The sequence below is a fragment of the Bufo gargarizans genome, chromosome 5 (assembly GCF_014858855.1).
Source record: "Bufo gargarizans isolate SCDJY-AF-19 chromosome 5, ASM1485885v1, whole genome shotgun sequence".
NCBI classification, from domain to species: Eukaryota; Metazoa; Chordata; class Amphibia; order Anura; family Bufonidae; genus Bufo; species Bufo gargarizans.
In genome coordinates, this window is record NC_058084.1 from 52,678,597 (window position 1) to 52,697,961 (window position 19,365).

General features: G+C 44.7%; 1 protein-coding gene across 1 annotated transcript; it reads right to left on the reverse strand.

Annotated features, from left to right (window-relative positions):
- Positions 1-3,928: 3,928 nt before the first annotated feature.
- On the reverse strand, positions 3,929-18,393 carry LOC122939208 (dendrocyte expressed seven transmembrane protein). The gene is made up of 3 exons (XM_044295242.1): positions 17,213-18,393; positions 9,390-9,719; positions 3,929-4,117 (listed from the first exon to the last, which is right to left on the reverse strand). The coding sequence occupies exons 1-3, from the start codon at positions 18,260-18,262 to the stop codon at positions 4,064-4,066; spliced, it is 1,434 nt and encodes a 477-aa protein (XP_044151177.1). The 5' UTR covers positions 18,263-18,393; the 3' UTR covers positions 3,929-4,063.
- Between the last annotated feature and the right edge of the window lie 972 nt (positions 18,394-19,365).

Sequence of the window (19,365 nt, forward strand, 5' to 3'; positions counted from 1 at the left end):
AAATGGTATAAAAAACAAAAAAAATTCAAACTTTTACCACCTCCATTTGCTCGAAACGGGCCACCAGCCTCCATCTTGCTTGAAGATCTCGGCCAAAATTCTGTGTGGCGTGATGATGTCATACGTCACCATGCCAGCCGACGTGATGACATAATCTCGCGCTGCACAGGATTTCGGCCGAGATCTTCAAGCAAGATGGCGGTGGCCGGCCCGTTGCGAGCAAATAGAGGTGGTAAGTTTGATTTAATTATTTTTTAATTTTTTATTTTACACTCAGGTGCCGCAATCATGTATGAACGCGGCATCTGAGGGGTACAATGACGGGCAGCGGCGCTATCGCAGCTCCCTGTCATTGCATCCGCTACTTACCAAAAAATGTGATTTGTGACGAAGTAATTCGTCACAAAGTGAATTTTTTTGTGAAATTCGACGAAACAGCTGAATCCAACTTTTAAGAAATTCGCTCATCTCTAGTTGTCACCATTATCAGCCATATTCGAGCCTATGGGCAATTCTGTGTAGTTACGCAGACAGAGAATGTATTATAACATGAAGCTTTTATTTGCTTTAATAGTCATTTATGTATCAAATCTACCGCACATATTGCTACATCAAGCGTATTATTATTTCTGCCATTATAATGCTTCTGAGTAGCAGAGCTGACTGTCATTTATAACAACTTATTATTTGTGGGTTTTCCTTAATTATATCTAATCGTTATCCTGCTACACAAAAAAGCAGTTATATATCACAACACAATATGTAGACTATGATCGAAATGTGTAACATGTAGGACTGTAACTCAATGAGAGATGTGTATTGGAGGGCGAAACAGCCCAAGATCAACTCATTCCCGTATGTTGAAGCCTTACCTACTGGGAAAAGGAGGTCTACCAGGCATACCAGTTGGTCTAGGGCAGTGTTTCCCAACCAGTGTGCCTCCAGCTGTTGCAAAACTACAACTCCCAGCATGCCCGGACAGTCTTTGGTTGTGAGGTCATGCTGGGAGTTCTAGTTTTGCAACAGCTGGAGGCACACTGGTTGGGAAACACTGGTCTAGGGCCCAGCAGCTATGGGGGCCCATCTTCACTAAGACTGGAAGAGCAGTTAGGGGTAATGAATGATAAGTGAGAACATGAATACGGATCAATTAGGGCCAGGGGTTTAATAATTGGTGGTGTTGAGGTGGCAGCACTGGTACATGAGGTTGGTGGTAGGTAGGGAGCTTGTGAAAGATTTTGCTTTGGGGCCTGGGAACTTCAGATTAAGCCTCTGCTGGGAGATGGGGGAGAGAGTAGAGAGCAAATTCATAGTAAGCCTTCCATGTCCCAATGGAGTGAGGTTCTATTCCAGGTTTTACTATGGGGCCTCTAATTTGGGGCTCCATAGCTGATCTTTGGCCTAAAGATGTAGACATCAGGGAGATCTGTGTGATTAGTCATCTTTCTCCTGAATAAAACAGAGGAACTATACTAGAACGGTATCTACTGCTGCTAGGTCTACCTTGGCCAAATTCTTCATAGAGTCTTTTACGAAAGACCACAGGAGATATTTTCCAAAATGGTTCCTTTTTGTATGTTGAGGGAAGGACTGACGAGGTGTGTGCTCTAGGTACCAGAGGAGGCACCGACCTCCCCTGGCCAAGGTATTTAAATGCAGGACTAGGACAATCCCCTGGTGTAGAAATGCATAGCTACAACCCTGGATGGACTGGATAGAAGAATGTTCCAGGTTCCACAACAGTCCTATATGTACAACATACGATCTGACAACCCTACATATTGATATTTGTTAAAAATATTCTATGTATTGTATCATTTCTGATCGTCTTGTCTATGTAATGTCATACATCTCAAAATAAAACATTTTAATGACAAGTTTGTGTGGACACTGCTGTATATTTTTTGTAACTTTTTTGCAACTGGCACCAGTGTATGGCAGGGACCATAAGTAGAACTTCATGGGCTCCAGTGTGCGCATTGTGTCACAATCAATAATGGTATATCGGCATTCACAGACTAATTTAAAGGGTTGGTCCATGTAGGAACATTAGTGACATAGTGCTTAGGTTTTCTGCATGGACAGCCGTTATAGTCAATGGCTCTCCACTTGGCCCAGAGAAAGCATATTTTTTTAATCGTGTAAATAAAAGCTAAGTTTTATCTCAAATTCCAAGGAGCTGAATCCATTAAAAATGTGTTACTGAAGTTTCTCATGACCCGAGATCCGGGGGATTCATCCATGCTGCCTTTTCCTTCACATTACGGGAGTGTCTGGATTACGTAAATTCAGGATGAGCTGTGCAAAACTTTTATTTATTTTTTATAGATAAGGTGGCATGGTCCTCTCCAAGTTTCCTTCCAGCGTTTGGCAGCAGGGGTGACAGCCGTCCGTTTGGTTATAATTGTCAATTCAACCTGAAGAAGGGTCCCTGGAGCCTTGAAACGCGTGGTTTGTAAATAACTTCAGTAAACCTCTTTGATGGCTTTACCATTTAGTGGTGACCACAGAGTAACCCTTTTATTGGACATGACCGGCCCCAAGATCCAGTGTGTTGGTGACACCGGAGCAACCAGCAAAATATACAAGTCTACATTGTGCCTAATCAGTGCCGTAACTAGAAATGGCCGAATGAAACTTCTTCGCAAATCCTTCCTCCCGTGCACCCCCCACTGCTGTGGCTAGTAAAGATTGCTCTCTCAGACGAGGCCCTGCTCTGTCTCCTACAGCGTCACTGTATATATTGTCATTGTATTATACTGTAGAGGGGACCCTGACGGTGGACGTGCTTGCACACTATAGGAAAAATCAGTAGCCTATGTGCGCTACTATGTTCCCGGCCACCAGAGAGGCCGGCGTGTTTTCCTATACTGTTCAAGCACGGCCACCGCTAATGGATTGCAGGGTGGTCTGTAACCATGGACGTGAGCAGTGTATAATGTGACGGGAAAATGAATCCAGCCAGCAAAGGAAGCAATATGGTCAATACATTAGGAAGTGCCTTGTATTAACTTTCTCTACATGATAAATGCCATTTGTTGAAGTGAGACAACCCCTTAAATTTCTCCTGTGGTGGTGCTGCAGGGAAATTTAAAAAATTGCTGCTGGATTCTCTGATAGATGACAGCCATTCTCTGGGAAGTTCAATAGCAGGATAATCCGTGGTCATCGGACAATTGGCGGATTTTTCTAATTGGACAACCCCTTTAATAGGAAATTATTTTGGTGCCTGTAGTAAATGACATGTCACCGTCACATCAGTTGTGGCTTCACTCCACCATTCAGTCCATGCAGTACTGTGCATCATGTAGATTGCGAAATCTGAATGTATATTTGGAACCACGAGTGGCTTAAAAGCGGTCTTCTACTTCTGTTGCTTCTTGTAGCTTAATTTATCATCGTTCCTTTTTTCACACGAGAAGAGGAAGCGGGATGGATGTGTCAGTCCCTCAAAAAAGCCACCACATTTCCACTGAACAATATGGGAAAAGATATTCATGATGAAATAATCGTCATCCACACATGAATAGCTATACGAGTGGCCATCACATTCCTGTTACTGCAGACTCCAGCAACCTATGAAAAAACTACAACTCCCAGCATGCCCTGACAGCTGGAGACTCACAGATTGCAGATAACTGCTCTACAACATTGTAGACCTAAAATAATGTAGATCGTCCAGGAATTATCATACCGAACCCCTGCCATGCTGAAACTGAGGCCTCTCCAGCAATCAGCTGAAAATGCTGGCAGAAGCGCCCACTGCAGGAGAAATGTAGAACTACATACATATGAGCTTTGTCTTCCAAAGGGTGAGCTACTCTTTGTTGTCTTCATATTACCCCTTTACTGTACACCTTGAGTTGCCCTATATATATATTCGCACACTATCAATAAAGCAAAATAACAGTTTTTATTTGGTTGGAATTAGACAAAAAAAAATCACCTGTTTCCAGATTTCTCTATTTAAAAACTTTTCGTCCAACTTATTTTCATCAATATCTAACAAGATATGGACACGGCCTCCAGGGACTGAAGAATAGATACACGTACGACACACGATTCACCAATTCTTGATAAAATGTTTTCTTGTGACTATTGGAAACCAGAAATCCACCTGCAGAAGACAATACAATGCATCACTCACTGCCAATGTGTATCTGGAATACTGGCTGATCCTGTACTGTGACATCACTGTTTATTATCCTGTACTGTGACATCACTGTTTATTATTCCTGTACTGTGACATCACTGTGTTTATTCTCCCTGTACTGTGACATCACTGTGTTTATTATCTCTGTACTGTGACATCACTGTTTATTTTCTCCGTTCTGTGACATCACTGTAATTATTATCCCTGTAATGTGACATCACTGTGTTTATTATCCCGATACTGTGACATCACTGTATTTATTATCCCGGTACTGTGACATCACTGTGTTTATTATATCGGTACTATGACATCACTGTATTTATTATCCCGATACTGTGACATCACTGTGTTTATTATTTCTGTACTGTGACATCCCTGTATTTATTATCCCTGTACTGTGACATCACTGTGTTTATTATCCCTGTACTGTGACATCACAGTATTTATCATTCCTGTACTGTGACATCACTGTGTTTATTATCCCGGTACTGTGACATCACTGATTTTATTATCATGGTACTGTGACATCACTGTGTTTATTATCCCGGTACTGTGACATCACTGATTTTATTAGCACGGTACTGTGACATCACTGTGTTTATTATCCCGGTACTGTGACATCACTGTGTTTATTATCCCTGTACTGTGACATCACTGTGTTTATTATCCCGGTACTGTGACATCACTGTGTTTATTATCCCGGTACTGTGACATCACTGTGTTTATTATCCCTGTACTGTGACATCACTGTGTTTATTATCTCTGTACTGTGACAACATTGTGTTTATTATCCCTGTACTGTGACATCACTGTGTTTTGGCCACAAACGTTAAATAGAATAAAGGTCCCACCACTGGTTGGGGAAGTTTCAGGAGAATAGGGGTCCGTCCAGGATTTACGGTTTACAATCCAAAATTGTAAAACACCAGTTTTTTTGACATTTAGGACTTACAGTTGCAAGAAAAAGTATGTGAACCCTTTGGAATGATATGAATTTCTGCACAAATTGGTCATAAAATGTGATCTGATCTTCATCTAAGTCACAACAATAGACAATCACAGTCTGCATAAACTAATAACACACACAGAATTACATGTTACCATGTTTTTATTGAACACACCATGTAAACATTCACAGTGCAGGTGGAAAAAGTATGTGAACCCCTAGACTAATGACATCTCCAAGAGCTAATTGGAGTGAGGTGTCAGCCAACTGGAGTCCAATCAATGAGATGAGATTGGAGGTGTTGGTTACAGCTGCCCTATAAAAAACACACACCAGTCCTGAGTTTGCTTTTCACAAGAAGCATTGCCTGATGTGAATGATGCCTCGCATAAAAGAGCTCTCAGAAGACCTACGATTAAGAATTGTTCACTTGCATAAAGCTGGAAAGGACTATAAAAGTATCTCCAAAAGCCTTGATGTTCATCAGTCCACGGTAAGACAAATTGTCTATAAATGGAGAAAGTTCAGCACTGCTGCTACTCTCCCTAGGAGTGGCCGTCCTGTAAAGATGACTGCAAGAGCACAGCGCAGACTGCTCAATGAGGTGAAGAAGAATCCTAGAGTGTCAGCTAGAGACTTACAAAAGTCTCCGGCATATGCTAACATCCCTGTTAGCGAATCTACGATACGTAAAACACTAAACAAGAATGGATTTTATGGGAGGATACCACAGAGGAAGCCACTGCTGTCCATAAAAAAACATTGCTGCACGTTTACAGTTTGCACAAGAGCACCTGGATGTTCCACAGCAGTACTGGCAAAATATTCTGTGGACAGATGAAACCAAAGTTCAGTTGTTTGGAAGAAACACACCAACACTATGTGTGGAGAAAAAGAGGCACAGCACACCAACCAGTGGCTTGCCCAGGGCGGGTCATTTCTCTGGCACCCCCCCCCCCCCCCCAATACTTGACCACATACCTCTTACATCCAGGGATATCTCCTGTCATGTAGACCTTATCTTTCCTCTTCTCCTCCGTTAGACCGCCATAAGAATTTCTTTCAGCCGCATCTCGTCTCTACAGAGTTTGTAACACAGACACGTTAGATTTCTAAATTTTTCCATCAACCTCCCCATCCTGGTGTCCCCACAGTGTCATCCTGCTGTCACCCCCAATACTGTGCCCATTGTGCCCCCCAATGACCCTTATAGACATAATTAGGGTCATTTATCAAACTGGTGTAAAGTAGAACTGGATTTCCAAAAGAGCTATCAAATATGAAAGGTAGAATCTGATTGGTTGCTATGGGCAACTAAGCGAGTTCTACTTTACACCAGTTTGATAAATTACCTCAAATGTCCCTATAGTGTCTATAACAGCTATAATGTCCCCTAGAGTGCCCCGAGTAATAATAACACCTTATATTGTGCTCCAGGCAATAATCCCTGTATAGTGTACCCAGAAATAATAGAATGGCCCCTACAGTGCCTCCTTAATAGCAAGGCCCCCATGCTGCCCCCCACACAGTAATTTCCCCCATACTGCCCCCCACACAGTAGTGTCTACCACACAGTAATTTCCCCCACACTGCCCCCACACAGTAGTGTACCCCACGCTGCCCCCACACAGTAGTGTCCCCCCACGCTGCCCCCCCCCACACAGTAGTGTCCCCCCACGCTGCCCCCCCACACAGTAGTGTCCCCCCACGCTGCCCCCCCCCACACAGTAGTGTCCCCCACGCTGCCCTCCACACAGTAGTGTCCCCCACACAGTAATTTCCCTCACACAGTAGTCCCCCCACACAGTAGTGTCCCCCACACAGTAATTTCCCCCACACTGCCCCCCACACAGTAGTGTCCCCCACGCTGCCCCCCACACAGTAGTGTCCCCCACACAGTCATTTCCCCTACACAGTAGTGTCCCCCCCACGCTGCTCCCACACAGTAGTGTCCCCCACGCTGCCCCCCACACAGTAGTGTCCCCCACATTGCCATCCCTCCCATAATAAATTGCCCCCCCACTGTGTCACACAGTATCCCACCATATTCCCCCGACGTCCTCCTGTGTGCACCCCTCTCATGTCCCCCAAAGTTGCCACATTATAAAATAAAAGTTTGCCCCCACACGTCCTCTGTCCTGTGTGCACCACGGCCCCCCTCATGTCCCCCAGAGTTGCCACATTATAGAAAAAAGAAAGAAAGAAACCCTAAAAACTATATACTTACCTGCACTTGCTTGCAGAGTCCCGACACTGTGCTGCTGAGTCCCGTCACAGGGGCGCACGATGACGTCATCACGTGCGCCTGCATCTGGATTTCACTACCGCATAGGCTTCAGGCCTACTAGGCCTGAAGCCTATTGCGGTGATCGACGGCGGGGCAGGGAACTATGCTCTCCGCTCCCTGCCCCACCTCAGTATGTGGGACTGGGTCACGGGTGTCAGCGCTTCAGCAATGAGCGCTTCCATCTGTATTGATGGAAGCGCTCAATGCTTCTGGGCCTGCTGGCACCCCCGTCAGAGCCGGCACCCGGGGCGCATCGCCCCCCCCCCGCCCCCCCTGGGCACGCCACTGACACCAACATCAAAACCTCATCCCAACTGTGAAGTATGGTGGTGGGGGCATCATGGCTTGGGGCTGCTTTGCTGCGTCAGGGCCTGGACAGATTGCTATCATCGAAGGGAAAATGAATTCCCAAGTTTATGAAGACATTTTGCAGGAGAACTTAAGGCCATCTGTCCACCAGCTGATGCTCAACAGAAGATGGGTGTTGCAACAGGACAACGACCCAAAGCATAGAAGTAAATCAACAACAGAATGGCCTAAACAGAAGAAAATACGCCTTCTGGAGTGGCCCAGTCAGAGTCCTGACCTCAACCCAATTGAGATGCTGTGGCATGACCTCAAGAAAGCGATTCACACCAGACATCCCAAGAATATTGCTGAACTGAAACAGTTCTGTAAAGAGGAATGGTCAAGAATTACTCCTGACCGTTGTGCACGTCTGATCTGCAACTGCAGGAAACGTTTGGTTGAAGTTATTGCTGCCAAAGGAGGTTCAACCAGTTATTAAATCCAAGGGTTCACATACTTTTTCCACCTGCACTGTGAATGTTTACATGGTGTGTTCAATAAAAACATGGTAACATTTAATTCTTTGTGTGTTTTTAGTTTAAGCAGACTGTGATTGTCTATTGTTGTGACTTAGATGAAGATCAGATCACATTTTATGACCAATTTGTGCAGATGCGCGGCCCATGCTCCCATTCATTTCTATGGGGCAGACGGCAACAGCCAAGCCAGCGCTCGGCTATTTTCGGCGGTCCCATATAAATGAATGGAGGGCATCTGCGCCTTGTCACTCTGCTTATAATATAACATTCATTTCTTTTTTCCCAATGGTCAATGCCAGGTCTGAAACCCAGGACCTTCTGTATGGGAGGCAGAAACCTTACCAGCTGAGCTTATTCAGCCTGACCTAGCCTGCAGTACCTGTGCAAAAATATCTATACTCCCCTTCTTCCATCTGCTCTATTCCTTCCGGCTCCTTGGCTGTCTTCAATGGTCTTCCTCTCCATGCCTGTAAACTTACAGAGGGACAGGTCACGTAAAGTAGCTGCAGCCAATGACTGTGGCACATCACTGTCGGGTCACGTGCCATTTGGGGACATATCACTACTAAGGCCAATCATTGCCCACAATGGTGCATGTGACCCTGTCCATTCAAAAGTTTACAGACAGAGACCAAAAGACCACTGAAAGGAACCAGAGACTCGGAGACTGGACTGTGGGGATCAGATGAGTATAGAAAAAACTAAATAAAAAAAAACCTTTAACAAAATAAAGCAGGACATTGCGCATACCTCCCAACTGTCCCGGATTCAGCAAACAGTTCCGCATTTTGGGGGAGGTAAGTCCCACTCTCAGGCCGCTGTCTCTGCTTCCATAGGATGCAGAGACAATTGCCTATAATGATGAAGCAGAGGGCCGTCCGGTCCCTGCTCCATCATTTCTCCCACTGTCGGCGCTCCACACCGTTGGTCTGTGCAGGGGGTGGAGCCAGCAGTCAGCCTCTGCTCCTCCTCCTCCTACACAGATCAGCAGCTCCTGCATCCTGCTGCTGCTGGGGAGATCATCGGAGGAACCAGCTGAGTATCTAGAGTTTTTGTTTTACTTCTTGTAAAGGGGGCACATAACTGGGCATATTACTGTGAATGTTCCCTCTCACTGGTCTGCCTATTGAGTACATCCTGGGCCTAAATAGACAAAGAATGAATACAATATCTTACCTGGGAAATCATTTTCTTGAGTTCTCTACTTTCAGAGGGTGATGACAGTAATGTCCTTTCCTGCAGTATTTTGTTGTGGAGGTAAGCGACTCGCTCCAAGTCTTTGTCAGGATAGAACGCTGCCGTCACCAGCAATTTGATTTGTACGAGGAAAGCAGAGATCAAACCGAGGAAAAATAAGACGCTGATTAAAATGGACAAAGGGATCCAGGTGGCAGAAAGAGAGAGCCCCGGTTTTGGGGTGCACTGGGGTTCAAACAGACTGATATTGAGCTGGTTGCTGTAAATATTCTCTGTGCTTCTTATTTGAATGAAGTCCACCTGTGTGTGCTTTACACAAGGCAACAATTAGCATTTTATAATATTAATTCATAAAACGCATTATAACATCATAGCTCAATACAGTTGCAAGAAAAAGTATGTGAACCCTTTGGAATGATATGGATTTTTGCACAAATTGGTCATAAAATGTGATCTGATCTTCATCTAAGTCACAACAATAGACAATCACAGTCTGCTTAAACTAATAACACAAAGAATTAAATGTTACCATGATTTTATTGAACACACCATGTAAACATTCACAGTGCAGGTGGAAAAAGTATGTGAACCCCTAGACTAATGACATCTCCAAGAGCTAATTGGAGTGAGGTGTCAGCCAACTGGAGTCCAATCAATGAGATGAGATTGGAGGTGTTGGTTACAGCTGCCCTGCCCTATAAAAAACACACACCAGTTCTGGGTTTGCTTTTCACAAGAAGCATTGCCTGATGTGAATGATGCCTCACGCAAAAGAGCTCTCAGAAGACCTACTGTGGCGAAACCAACCTCGCCACGGTGTTTTGGAGGGGGCTGTTTACCAGCCTCCTGCCCTGGGATTATGGCCCCATAAGTAATTGGGTCTTAAGGCACTTGGGACGGAGCCCTCTGTCCCTGGATTGCATCATTTGCCTTACTTGCTTGGATGAAGCACATGGTGAGAACAATAGATAGCGGCCATTTTAGCTCACAGACACTGTTCTGACTTTCCAACACGGTGCTATCTTGCCTGTATTTGGTGCACAGAGACATCATTCAGTAGTTTGAAACTACCAAACAGGGGACACATTTATTAGTGACTATTTTTGGTATAACTTGTATATTTTCAGTGTAACTGTATCTTCCAAACTACTGAACGGATGTGGGTGAATTTTGGACATGTGGTTCACCCAGATCCCCCGGTTCCGAGGATATATTGGTTATGGGGTTATTGCATGTTTTGGGGTTCCTGTGATATGTTTTATAAAATTGTATGTTATGTGAGGGCACCCAGATAGCTAATATTATTGTATTCGTGTATTCTGAGTGCCATTCACCTAATGATATGCATTCAGACTTGAGCTATCTGGGGATATGTTAAACGTCTGTGTTTGCTGTGGGGGTGTGCCATTGTGTGTTTAAATGGTGATGTCTGTGCTGTTGTCTCCACATGTGTATTGGCGATCTCCCCTTTGTCCTGAGAGATAATTGGATTGTCTTCGGTCGTCTCCGGGACAGAGGGGAGGAAACCATGATGCATTGTGGGGATATGTTGTATCTGTTCTGTATTTGCAAAACTGTAATAAAAACCAGGCTGGGTGTGCCAGCACATCAGACCACTGCTTGACCCTCAAGACGGAGCCTTGTCTCGTTATTGGGGGGATTCCCTGTATGCTGTTGGAGACTGATTGCCAGGAGTGTAAGCCGAGTGTACGCTTTTCCTGTTCGTCTGCCGGCAGCTATCCGCGAGGTTCCAGTTTGGAATGCTATTTTGTATCCAGTTCGGGAGGTTGGTGTTCTGCAGTAGCTGTGCCTGTCTCTTGGAAAGGGGCATATCGCCTGAACGGTTTTTAACCCCTTGTCTGCTGAAACGGTGCCGTTACACCTACGATTAAGAATTGTTGACTTGCATAAAGCTGGAAAGGACTATAAAAGTATCTCCAAAAGCCTTGCTGTTCATCAGTCCACGGTAAGACAAATTGTCTATAAATGGAGAAAGTTCAGCACTGCTGCTACTCTCCCTAGAAGTGGTCGTCCTGTAAAGATGACTGCAAGAGCACAGCGCAGACTGCTCAATGAGGTGAAGAAGAATCCTAGAGAGTCAGCTAAAGACTTACAAAAGTCTCTGGCATATGCTAACATCCCTGTTAGCGAATCAACGATACGTAAAACACTAAACAAGAATGGATTTCATGGGAGGATACCACAGAGGAAGCCACTGCTGCACGTTTACAGTTTGCACAAGAGCACCTGGATGTTCCACAGCAGTACTGGCACAATATTCTGTGGACAGATGAAACCAAAGTTGAGTTGTTTGGAAGAAACACACAACACTATGTGTGGAGAAAAAGAGGCACAGCACACCAACATCAAAACCTCATCCCAACTGTGAAGTATGGTGGTGGGGGCATCATGGTTTGGGGCTGCTTTGCTCCGTCAGGGCCTGGACGGATTGCTATCATCGATGGAAAAATGAATTCCCAAGTTTATCAAGACATTTTGCAGGAGAACTTAAGGCCATCTGTCCACCAGCTGAAGCTCAACAGAAGATGGATGTTGCAACAGGACAACGACCCAAAGCATAGAAGTAAATCGACAACAGAATTGCTTAAACAGAAGAAAATACGCCTTCTGGAGTGGCCCAGTCAGAGTCCTGACCTCAACCCGATTGAGATGCTGTGGCATGACCTCAAGAAAGCGATTCACACCGGACATCCCAAGAATATTGCTGAACTGAAGCAGTTCTGTAAAGAGGAATGGTCAAGAATTACTCCTGACCGTTGTGCACATCTGATCTGCAACTACAGGAAACGTTTGGTTGAAGTTATTGCTGCCAAAGGAGGTTCAATCAGTTATTAAATCCAATGGTTCACATACTTTTCCCACCTGCACTGTGAATGTTTACATGGTGTGTTCAATAAAAACATGGTAACATTTAATTCTTTGTGTGTTATTAGTTTAAGCAGACTGGGATTGTCTATTGTTGTGACTTAGATATCAGATCACATTTTATGACCAATTTGTGCAGAAATCCATATCATTCCAAAGGGTTCATATACTTTATGAACATTGTATATCAAATGGAGGCAGCAAAGCTGAACCTGATGCCATATAATAAAGTGACATGTTTTATTTTACATAGGACTGAAGGTAAAAACTTACCGTTATCACCAGTACTGTAATTTGGGTGCAGTATTTGAAGGGACATTAGGTACTGTATAGCGGTATTCTGTGTGGAGTAGAGGTATCTACTGTGAGGACTATGACCACTGTCATTGCCTTAGCCACCACTCCCATTCTCTCTGCACGCTGCTCCTCCTGCCCCTGTGGGCTGGCACACGGCACTAGCATTTGTGCACTATATTGGAAGTAAGTTCCGGCACAATATTACATTACTATGTCTCCAAGACCGGGAACCCCTTCTGATTTTGCCAGGCTGGGTACAGGGACTAAAAAAAAAAAAAAAACAAGATTCATCTGCCACTAACGCTCCAGGTCCCGCGCTGAGCTCCCTTCTTCTCTGCTTCCGGTCCCCACTGAACCAGAAGTGTGACATGCCATCTACATGCACGGCACTGTTGTCCTCCAATCAATGGCATCAGCAGTGAAGTCTGCAAGCAATCACGGTGTTACCGCTGAGGCCATTGCAGTCTCCAGTGGGGTTCAAAAGTGGTGAAGAAGGGAGCTCAGCGCTGAAACTGGAGCACTGGTGAAAGGTGAGTCTTTTTTTAGTCCCTGCACCAAGCCTGGCAATATCAAAAGGGTTCCCGGTCTTCCCTAGAACCCCTATAAATTGACGTTTTTGTGTGATCAGTGTATTTTGGGACCATAGACAAGATAGGGACACTTTTTGAAATTATTTGCATTGTGTAAATGATGTGGGCGATGCTCTGCTGTTTAAATGGATATTGCACAGTACTCATGCACACAATGTATGAAGAGGCATGAAATTCCCACCTGTCAAGGCATTGTGGGTGTTGATTGAATGATATATAGCCTTGTGTAGAAAAGGTGAAAAAATACATGTCTTCCGAATTTCAGTATTGTACTGGGCCTCAATACAAGTCAATGGGAATGACTAGGCAGTTTTCAGTCGTAAACAACTACAGAGCTAAACCAGACGGTCAAAAGTTCACTGTGACTGGCTTTTCCTGCCAAAACTCACCTCTGCATAGTCCATCATCCAGCATTGTAAAAATTACAAGTTTCTCAGCAAAAGATGGAAATTATTTTATTGTGCACTGACTTAGCATTAAAGTGGTTATCCGACCCCTGAAATGCCCCCCCCCATATGCTTGGGCCCTTCACTCACAATGTACTTGCCTGTCCCCCTGGCTCCCACGTCGCTTCTGGTCCCCGCACGGCCGCTGCTGCATCTCCCCAAGGATGAAAACATCCGGAGTCGGGGAAGAGGGGGGGTAAGAAAGCCAATGGCTAGCAGTGATGTGGACGAGCCTCGCTAGAATCATGGGTAACGCTAAGGAGGCTTGTCCCCACGTCACCACCTGTCATTGGCTGCCCCCCCTTCCCCAACGGCGGATGTTTTCATCCGTGCACAGGGAGAAGCAGCAGCGGCCGTGCTGGGACCAGTAGCGACGTGGGTGCCGGGGAAAGAGGTAAGTACATTGTGTGTGAAGGGCCTGGGCATTTGGGGGGCATTTCATAACCCTTTCTATAATTAAGTGCAATAACAATGCAAATGAACAGAATATATCATTTAAAATTAAATTCAACGGTATAAGACAGTGTAAATGCAAACAACTGCATACATCACAATACAAGATAACCCTTCATTGCACTAAAGTAATGAGTTGGTGGCTTTGCATAGCAGCAATAGGGGCAAATGTCCCCAAACGTCCAGACTCCAAAATACCCGTAGTCCAGGGCACTGCCAATGCAATTTCTCGAGCAACAAGACACACACAGGCTGCGCACTCTCTTAGGGTATGTTTAGATGGAGTTTTTGTGGCCACGGGTTTTAGTACATTCCCGGTGCCAAAAACTGGGCCGAATCTGCACTGAAACTGCCTCCCATTGTTTTCAATGGGTGGCCGCACTGCAGTCCATGTGGCCGAGCATTTTTGGCATGCAGATTTCCATAAAGGTCCATTCCTGGCACGGAAACCACGCGGGCTCCTTGCAAAGCCGCAGCGAAAGCCTGCTTGCAGTGGGTCAGCACCAAATAAAGTGAAGACCCATAGCAGAAACCACGGACAAATCTATTGTGTGAACCTACCCTTACTGCACCATCCCCAAACTAACTTGGTCAGAATTGTACTGACCTATAAGCCCACCCTCGACTCCTCTCAGGCGTGTCACACATACACTTGTCCACGCCGATTAGCCAGAGCAGCACCCCTCCAACCCCTTACCAATATGGCTACACAGGGCCGTACAACGGCTTGTTGCTGAGTCCACTACCCCTCTACCAGAACTCCACCATTGCTTTACAACAGTAACTCGGACATCGAAAAGACACACATGACCATACAGTCACAATAAACCAGAAACGGAGGGGAGGCTCCTCCACACCCTTACAATGCCAATATCGCAATGTGCTGAGAAGAATAGCAAAAGCCTTCGGGAGCATTCAATTTACAGACTACAGGCTGCCAGAAACAGCAGTAGTTCTGGAACATAGCAGGACCATGGCAGCACCATGGCAGGACCCTACTGGATTATAGGTACAACCACTTGTAAATGCAGTGATATCCATAATTACACTACATTAGGGGATTACGCACAATTGGCACTAATGACTGTGAAGCTTAGATATCCAGCCGAATAATTGCTTCCTGCCGAAAACTAATATATTGCTCATCGACATAAAATTCTCACACATATAATCTAGAGTGAGTCAACACAAGCACAGGATATTCCTAAAAGAGGAAGCGCGCCTCTCCAATTACCGCGTGGAGTGAAACATTTCTGCATAACCCATATTACAGCGCAGGGAAAAAGTCCCACGATTATTGTTTGTCCCACTGAATGTGTAGGAAATTCTGCCACAATGGTCAAGATTGTTTGATAATCCTGTAGGCGCTGTTCACACTTGTGTAAAGCTATGTTCACATCTGCGTTGCGGTTTCCGTTATAAACTGTAATTTGCAGGACACAGCCATTCCAGATTCCAGAGCGTAGTCCCTGACAGACACCACTGGCGGCCGATGGACCCAGTCAACCTCCAACTGGGAAAAAGAGGAAAAAATACAGCCATGTTTTGCATGGTAAATATGACTCAATCTGGAATGGAGGCTCCATGGCTTTCCTGTCAGGCGTCAGTGGCGGACAATCAGTGGCGGACATTTTGACAATCGGAATAGAATAGCGTATTGCAGCATTGAATCCAGAACTGATACCTGACAGAAACCTGAGTGCTTCATTATATGTCCATGGAGAAATAAGGAAATAATAGCTCCATCAACGATCAAGAAGGACTACAACAGATCCGTCATAGCCATCATTGCTTCTATATAAAAAAATAATCAAAATCATGACGCCAGTAGAAATCCACACATCCTGAAATGCATGTTGATAAGAAACCACAGAACCTGATATGTAGCAGAGCTGAATGTTTCATAACAGGGATGTTTTTGGCAACTTTTGGAACGGCACATCGTTCCTGATAATTGCCTGCTCGTCAGAGGAGGCGAGAGATACGTTTACATGCCGTACGGGGACATACATCATAACTAAAGACCCCTTTACACAGGTCCAGGATTGTGGCAATTATTGGGAAAGGAACGTTCCTAGGAATGCTAGGCTCCAGTGCTAGAACATCAGCGCTGCAGTACCCAGCTCCGACCACTGTACTATGGATTGAGCTGTGCAGTTCCTGCCCTGATTTCCGGCCCCACTCTAAAACGGATGCAGTAACCAGCTCTGCCCACTACAGAAATGGACAGAGTTGTGTAGTGCCGGTGCTAACTTCAAGCTTTGGAGCCACCCTAAAACAGCTGATCAATGGGGGTGCAGGGTGTCAGACTCTTGCTGGTCAGATATCAACAATATCTTCAATGATAAAATCCCGGACAACCCCTTTAACATGACTGTTTCAAGCCTCGCAGGAGGTCCAAAGTTAGATCCTCATTGCTGTCATTCTCCAATATGTCTCAATGACATAAAAAGATTTTGACAGGTGGAAAGTTTGTCATACAGAAAGACATAACTTGTGCTACATTAACATTGTGTTTGCCAATTAAGTTGGTCAGATGTATGCAACTGTATGGCTATACCACCGACTCCCGAAAACATTGCATACCGTGTAGTACGGTATAAGTTTTTTCTTGTTTGCATTTGGTCCCATGGGATTATGACATATTCCACCCAAGATGAATGCCAAAAGGTCCCTCTTTTTGTTATAAAATTGACCATTAAAGGGGTTGTCCACCTTCGGGGGGGGGGGGCTTTTAGGCAGACCCCATCAAGTCGCTGGATGGAAGCATACTCACCTGGTTCCTTCAGTCCCCTGCTGCCACGCTCCGCTCCCACTCATCAACATCTGGTTTGTTGGGGGTCATGTGTGATAATGCACGTGAAGCATTGATGTGACAGTGCGTGGCAGTGGTAGCAGAGCAAACTGAAGGAGGTACAGTAAGTATGCTTCCCTACACAGATCAGGCAATGTGGAGAAGAGGGTAGTTGGGCCGAAAGTCCCCCTGAAGGTGGACAACTTCTGTGGGTATGTTAACATGTACATTGGTAAAAAATTTCTATCGTATACCTAGTCTGTGAACCACAGATGTAAAGTGAATATAGCTTTATTTGCAGAAATGTACAGAATTACAACCCCCTTGAATACTTACTGTATATGTCAATGTTATCGGAACTTCAACCGGGTGCAGACCTTGCAGATTTTTGCTTATCGTAAGAATCAGCCAGTAAAGCATAAAATCCAGGACTGAAATTAAAGTCCAGGTGAAAATATGAGTCATCATCGGGATAAAAAATCTCACAATTTTTTGCTTCTGTTTTTGTGACGTTTTCAGGCTCGGAATTGTGATGTAGAGGTCTTGTTCAGTTTTGTTGAGCGGGAGAACGCACAACATGTTCCGCTGCCTCCTGCTCTCATCGTACTCCATAAACCTTTTTGTGATATACGCATTTTCATATTTTGCATTGTCTGTGGCCAAGAAATTTTTCAAAAATATCACAGCGCCAATTAAAATAATGGAAATTCCAATTAAGAGAAAAGCTATACGTCCGACAAAAGTTATAACATCCAGCTGGGTGGATATGTTGGATGATAGGTCTTGTATCCGTTGCTTTGTTTCATTGAGAACTGTTTTCAGTTCGTCCTCTGAGATCTTCGCATTGCACTGGAAATTGTCCATCAGTTCCACAACGCCTTTTAAGGGGTTAAAAAACTGTCTCTTTGCATGTTGATATATTGAGTACAGGGCCCTTATGTAGTAATGAAAAGGCATTACTTTTAACAAAACACGTTTGGCCTCTAGGTTGCAGACGATACTGTCAGCCAGAACTTTCAAATTCCCTAATATGTTTTTCACATTATTAAACACAACGATACTGGTCCCGATGGCGATGAGCACTTTCCGACCTTCTCTCATACCGCAACACAAAAGGAAGAGAAGGCCAGTACAACGCACTGACTTAAAAATAAAGGCAAGGACAGATATGATCATCCCAAGCAAAAGAGCAATTATCGTGTTGGCCTGCCCGAGGCCTACCTTAGACAAGGCAAAAACAACTATCAAACAACCACTTATCATCATCCCAAAAAGCCAGCAAAGGAAGGCGAAAACAAGCCCGTTCTTCCTTCCATCTTCACGTCCCGAGACAAATAACTTCTTGCAGTAGAAGAGCATGTCAAGTATTCCGGTAACTGTCATCATCAAGGTGCTCTTCAGGACAACTCCTTAGAGGTGAAAATTTTCAATAAAAATTATTCAAGGCAACAAAACATTACAAAAAAAATCCTTATCTAAGAATGCTTGAGAGTTCTGTTGGTTTAAGTCTTGGTGCCTGGGAGTAGTCAAAGCTACTGGTCAGCAGTGAATCATTGTAAAATTCCCAAGTATAGCTAGTATTCTTTGTGCAAACGGGAAGTTCCTTATCATTACAAAATAGAGAAATACAAATGTGATCGTCACATACTTTAAACAAAACTCCCACTCGCAACGTCCAGAATAGTAGGGGACTATGTAATACCCCAGAGTGGTATTACCATTCCTACACCCTGCTAATGTCTTTAATTGCTAACAACGTCATCTGTGTATGGATTCCAGGTCCTTTTTCACTGTCCATTGACAATGTTGATAAGAAACTGTTTTGTACATGTTATATGCCTGGTTCACCAGCATTTGGCAGTGTATATATGGCATAGAGATGTCTTTATATAGAATGGAACTTACCATTCCATTCTCCCCCTTTTGGGCAGAAGTGGGCTAGACTCGCTTCCTACCAAGTGAGGGGTGGCAGGAAGTGTATAGTCAGTCTTGGGCATTCTAGTGTTGGATGCTGATGTGTGAATATGTAGCAGCGAGGGGCCGCCCCCTCCTGCAGCAGGAGTCCCTCCAGAGGGAAGCAGCTCATAGAACACCCTGACTTATCGATTTACTGACAGAAGATTGCGAGGGGGATAACAGCCAAAGGCACCCCACAGTCCTAAAGTCCAGCTGTTAGACTAAAGTTGAGGTTAGCACAGCAGAGACTGAGATAAAGCAGAATACTCAAGTCTGCCTGCCAGTTTATGCCAAAACCTGCTGGAGCAAAGAAAAACCATGAATATTGTCTGGATGCAAGTTTATTCAAGTGAAACTGTTGAACGTTATAAAGTCTGGACTTGACTTATTCTCCACCTCCACCGTTATTCTCCTCTTTATTGCTTCAGAGTAGGGATGAGTGAACCCAAACTGCAAAGTTCGGGTTCCTACTGAACTTTGCAAGTTCGGGTACCTAGACCCAAACCCGGACTTTTTCACTGAAGTCTGGGTTC